Genomic DNA, 6,201 nt, shown 5'->3' with positions numbered 1-6,201 from the left:
TTCCCCCCGACCCCCCCACCCCCCCGAGTGCTCAAATTTTTGTGCACTGGGCCTCTAATATATTTATAATAACGAATATATAACATGTAATATATAGTCATATATAATATGGTTATATTGTAAATCATATTATAGGAATAGTACATAAACAAACATTCATACCAACATGGGTATGTAGTGAATAACATTTAGAGACCTGAAACTTAAATTCTTATAAAATGACTTTCAGGCTTTCCACTTTTTTAGTGTCATATCACTTCTCTTAAATAGTCCACATGCTCTTTGTTTCTAGATATTTGCACATTCTTAGTCCTCTTCTGAGTTTTAAACTTTCTCTAGCATAACTAGCACTTAAAGTGTGGTCCTTGAACTATTGGCCATTACCAGTCCATAGCTAGATAAGAACTTGAAGTAAATATTTAGAAGCTTGAGTTGCATTTTGATATTGTCATCATATGCAACTGCATTACCAGTGGACTCCCTTTTGAACTGGATATTGACTAACCCAAGTCAATGGTGCATGCACAATTTTTTTAAATTTAATTTTTAAAGCAGTTTAATGGTTTGGCTGCTAACGTGTTTTTTCGGACATATGCCAAAACTGCTGCACTAATTGCGCGTGTATGGGAAAAAATGTAAAACACTTTTTATACAATTTCTAGTGTTTTGGAGCAGCATTATTACGCTCTCCGCAGTCTTGGCATAAAAAAAAAACAAAAAAAAAACAGGAGCGCTATCGCGCTCTTATTTTTGGAGTAACATAAGAAGAGCGTGGTAGCGCTCCTTAGCAGTTAAACGGTTAAGGTTCACAGCAAAATTGAAGGGAAGGTATAAAAATTTCCCACATGCCCTTTGCTCCTTCTCCCGCCCACCCCCACACACAAATGCATAGCCTCCCCCGTTATCAACATTCCGCAACAGAAAGGTACATATGTTACAGTTGAACTTACAATGACATATAATCACCCAAAGTCCATGGTTTACAATACGGTTCACTCTTGGTGTTGTACATTGGGTTTGGACAAATGTATAAATAACATGTATCCACTATTATAGTGTCATACAAAGTAGTTTCACTGCCCTAAAAATTTTCTGTACTCCACCTATTTATTCCCCCCCCCCTCACACCCCCATTACCTCTTCCCCAACCCCTGGCAGTTGCTTACCATTTTTACTCTCTCTATATAGTTTTGCTTTTTCTACCATGTAATGTAGTTAAAGTCTATTCTCTCTTTTTCTTACTTAGCCCATGTAGGATCCTGTTGATTTTATTAATCTTTTCAAAGAAAGAGCTTTTGGTTTTATTGATTTTTATATATTGGTTTCCTATTTATAATTTAACTAGAGGCCCAGTGCATGAAATTTGTGCGTGGGGGGCGGGGTCCCCTCAACCTGGCCTGCACCTTCTGGCAATCTGGGACCCCTTGGGGGATGTCCAACTGAAGGTTTAGGCCCGATCCCACAGGGATCCCTGTGGGATCGAGCCTAAACTGGCAGTCAGACATCTCTCTCAAAATCCGGGACCACTGGCTCCTAACCCCTCTGCCTGCCTGCCTGATCTCGCTTAGCCACCTCTGCCTTGGCCCCTGCTGCTGCGGCTTCGTCCGGAAGGTCATTTGGCTGTCTGGTCTAATTAGCATATTATGCTTTTATTATTATAGATTGATTTCTACTCTAATTATTATTTCATTTTTCTATTTACCTTGGATTTAAATTTCTCTTCCTTTTCTAGTGTCCAAACTAGGAAATTATTTAGAATATTGATTTTAGACCTTTCTTCTTTTCTAATATATGCATTCTGTACTATAAACTTCCCTCTAAGCATCCTACTGCTTTCACTGCACCCCACAAATTTTAAGTTGTGGGTTCATTTTCATTTAATTAAAAATATTTTTAGAATTTCTCTTGAGATTTCTTATTTGATCCACATGTAATTTAGAAGTGTGTTGTTTAATCTCCACATATTTTAAGATTTTCCAATTATCTTTGCTACTGATTTCTAGTTTAATCCTACTGTGGTCTTAGAGCAGACATTGTATGATTTCTATTTTAAATTTGTGAAGATGTGTCTTATGGCCCAGAATATGGTTTCTCTTGGTGAATTTTCCCTGTGAGCTTGAGCAGTATATGTAGCCTGCTGTACATGGGTTATTTTTATATTAGTCATTTGTAACCCAAAATGTTTAAGAATTGAAGAAAAATGTGAAGATTTATTTACTTAAAAAATCTTTTCAATTTCTGTGTTTGTTAGTATTATCTATATCCAGGGAGTAAAATTTTTATTTTTTATTCTAATTTATTTAAGATAAAACAAGCTTTAATAGACTTTTTTAAAAAATAAGATAGCCCTTTCTGAATGTGACAATAATAGTAAACCAAGTGATGATGATGGAAGTACTATAATTTCAAAGAGATACAGAACAACAGAGTCTGTACTCATTTTGTTGGCAAGCATTGTCCTTCCTATACTGAATTCAGTGTTTAGCCTTAGTGGATGTGGAAGTGCTAAAACCACAGTGAATTATTTGCACTGATGTACTGTCTACTAAAACAATAAAATCATCAAAATTTAAGTGGCACTTATAATAGGCATGGCATAAATATATTCACAACCACAAATGTATTGTTTGAACGAATATTATAGTTAAGAAGCTGACAGCCAGTCTTCAGGATTTCACATGTAATCATTAGTGCTCTGTGAATTTCTTTTAAACTCTCACTTCAGGCTAAACACAAATGATAAGACAAAGATACTTGCTTAGAGATGTTGAGTGAATCTGTAGCAAAGAAGGTAGTTTGTGTAATACTTTTCAGCAACACTATAGCTTGATAAATTTAGGACCAGTTTAGTGATAAAGAAAACAAATTCTTTAACAAATAAGATAGCAAAGAAATTTTTGTTATAATTTAATGAACACATTGACTTTTGCTAACATGACAGTGATAGGAAGAATTTATTTTTTAACTTCCTTGCTGACAAGCACAACATGCTCTGAAGTATATAAAACTTTGAAGGGTTAACAAATCAACTGTGGTTTGAAGTTTGGCTTTCTTTTGTAGGAGTATGTTCTGATTATATAGAGACAGTGACAGGGAAAACATGCTGGAGCTTGTGCCAGAATGTAAATTAATGTCCTGCTTGTTTCTCTGAGAAAGTCTTGCTATCTCAGCTGAACTGAGCAGTGTACTTGTTATATCAGCTAAATTAACAGTGGTTCACTAAAAGTGTGAATTACTTGAACACTAATGCATTAAATTTGAGATTAAAAAAAGTAAATGATAATTTGGAAGCTGCACCAATCAACTGTTAATCATATGCTGAAGTAAAAAATAATGTTCAAAGGAAAATTTTCAGACAAAAGTATTTGAACTTTGGGATGAACTCATTGTTTTTGCAAGCTAAGACACCAGTTTGGTCCCCAGCTTTTAAAATATGTGAATTAGACTTATTTATCTAATAGTTCTTACTTAGTAATCTTAGTCTTCCATGCAAGGGAGACATAAAATGTTTTCAATGTTATATAAGACCAAAGAACAAAAATGAGTGGAAATTTGGGGGGAAAGTTCTACAAATTATGATGAGTCCCACAATATTTTAACAGTTATCAGTAAAGTTGGTGATTTTAGTATTACACATTTGCATAATGTTCTATCAAAAGAAAACCCATGCATAAGAAATTAATAGATCAGGGTTCTATTTTTTATCAAAAGCTATTTTAGATTTAACTTTAAATGATTGGAGCTGATTACTAATGAAGGGCTGAAGGCGTTTTGAAAAGTGTCATTTTCTTCATTTGTGGTAAAAGTTGAACATGAATACCCTGAGCTTGCTGAAGTTGTTTTAAAATCTCTTTTATTCCCGTCAGCATACACCTGTGAAACTAGTTTTTCTGTTATGAGTGCTATTTAAACAAAACATGCATGTGGTTTCGATATACCTTATCCCTTGTGAGCAGCATAATCATCAGTCCAACCTAGTATAGGTAAGTTAACAAGTACGGTCGCCAGCCTCCAGGAGAGCCCCGGGAAGCCCTGCCCCCTGGTATTTACACCTTGTGAAATCCCCTTCCACATTGCAACAGAGTTGAATGTCATTTCTGAGATTTGGGCAGAACAGATATGCAGTGTCTGTCTTGGTTGCTATGTCATTTTCTCTCTGGAAGACAGCTGCCTTATGGTGAACAGCCCACTGGAGAGGCCCACATACTGAGGAACTGAGGCTTCTGGCCAGCAGCCAGTGAGACACTGAGGCCTTTTGCAATCAGACATGTGAATGAGCTTAGAGGCAAATTCTCCAGTCCAGTCAAGCCTTCAGGTGACTTAGTAGTGTGATAGCCTATTATTGCCTATGTGCATACTTCCAGTGAAAAATATGCAATCTTATGTAATTCTTTCCTTTTTTTCTATTTATTCTAATTATATTTTTAAAATATAATTTTGTGGGTCAGAATCTAATAAAATATTTGGACTTGTATAGTCTCTTTTATTTTTCCAATAGTTCATTTTTACTTGATCTTTTATTAAAGTATTGGTCCATGATGGATTAGAATTGTTTTAAAAAATGAAAGCGATTCTCTATCACAGGTAGTCTGCATTAATTCCCTGTCATAGTACCCTAACTTACCTTATTGTGATGATGGTCTTGCTTTGTTATAATTAGTTATGATCTCTGTTAAGTTGAAGGGCAGAGTCTATGTCTGTGTTTTTTGTTACAGTATCCAGAACAGTGTCTTGTCCTTGCCAGCTATCCAGGAGATACTGGTCAAAAGAATTAATGAGTGTTTTTCATTGTGTTGGAATAATTATTAACTTCTATAGTTATAAATAAGTTGATTACTATAACCAGGTGTCCTCAGGGAATGGTAATTGTTTATGGTGAATAGAAAATATTTTCAGCATTCTTCTTGCTGAGTATATTAGATTTTTTATCTTTTTATTTTCATAGCACAACCACTGCCTCTGAAGAAGATATCTCAAGTAGATATCAGACATAATAGGGATGCAAATGCTTCAGGTAATTTGGTCTCAAGTAACACATTGGAAAAGAAAATTGAAGACCTCGAAAAGGTATGAGTTACACATTATTTAAGGTTGATAGCATTAATATACTATTTGGAGTTCTTTTTTTAATTTTCATAGCAGTTAAGAGAGAAAAAAATTGAAATTTGTAGGGGAGCGACAGTGATTTAAAAAAAGGGAAAAGAATAAGGGCACCAATGGAAGATATCATTGGTGTTCTTGGTAATTTCCATGTATAGTCAACTAGCAGCTTTGCATCATTGTCTTATATCTATTGTCTAGATGCACAGTGGCTAGGTTTACTTTCTGATTTCCTTAATATTTTCCTGTATCCGGTTGTGTTGATGTTACAACTTTTAGAAGCAGAGCCAATTCTTGTATTCCTTAATATTTAATGGCTACTCCCATCCTGCCAAGTGCTATCTTTAATATATTGAAAATAGTCTTTGCCTTTGAAATGGTTACAAGTTTTCCTGGCAGAATGCACTACTGTGTGTTTATTTTATTATCTGTACGGATGGTCATTTGTAGACTTTCTTCTGGGTTCTGAGTTAGAGCCTACAGCCACATTTCGTGTCTGAAACAATTTTTAAATTAAATTTATTGGGGTAACATTTGTTAATAAACACGAAGCAATATACAGATGATGTTTGAAACAGTTTTAAGAATAAACCTATTTAGTAGTATCTTTGAGAACAATGCAAATGGATATTGGTATAAGTTATCAGGTTCTATAGACAGTCAACCTCTAAAATTGATAATGGTACTGAATTACTTCCTGGTTATTGAAAATATGTTTTGTTTTGCTGAATTGAAATTATTACCTGTGATATAAAGATTATTTTTAGTAGAGATTTAATTTGTGAAGTTGTTTCTTTTATAACATATTATTTTTAGTTCACATCTGAGCTTTCAAACTACTTTCTATAAATCTAAAGTTAAAACTTTAAGGAATACATAGTTCAGTAGGTTTCAAGGGGATTCTTCAGAAAGGTTTTGAAAGTTCCACAAGGGTTTGGATTGCCTTGTTAGCGGCTGGCAGCGTTGATTAAAGAGGTCGGCCGGCTGCTTTCGCTGAGGGTTAGTAGGAAAGAAACAAGTTCTGGGTGAGACCTTTTCAGTTCTGCTTCTCTTTTGCCCCCAAGGTGGCTGACCTAGCCCAAGTCCCTGGTTTCTCTAAAT

The 6,201-nt window shown here is 35.0% G+C and overlaps 1 protein-coding gene across 1 annotated transcript in view; it reads left to right on the top strand.

Annotated features, from left to right (window-relative positions):
• PAWR (PRKC, apoptosis, WT1, regulator) overlaps positions 1 to 6,201 on the top strand; it is a 52,308-nt gene that overhangs the window by 39,388 nt on the left and 6,719 nt on the right. Inside the window, 2 exon segments of the mRNA XM_015571123.1 lie at positions 4,946 to 4,984; positions 4,986 to 5,067. Coding sequence (XP_015426609.1) covers positions 4,946 to 4,984; positions 4,986 to 5,067 — 121 coding nt within the window.

Source organism: Myotis davidii, unplaced genomic scaffold, assembly GCF_000327345.1.
Source record: "Myotis davidii unplaced genomic scaffold, ASM32734v1 scaffold26, whole genome shotgun sequence".
Classification (NCBI taxonomy): Eukaryota; Metazoa; Chordata; class Mammalia; order Chiroptera; family Vespertilionidae; genus Myotis; species Myotis davidii.
Note: the sequence above shows the minus strand (reverse complement) of the source record. Positions and strands in the feature narration are given on the sequence as shown.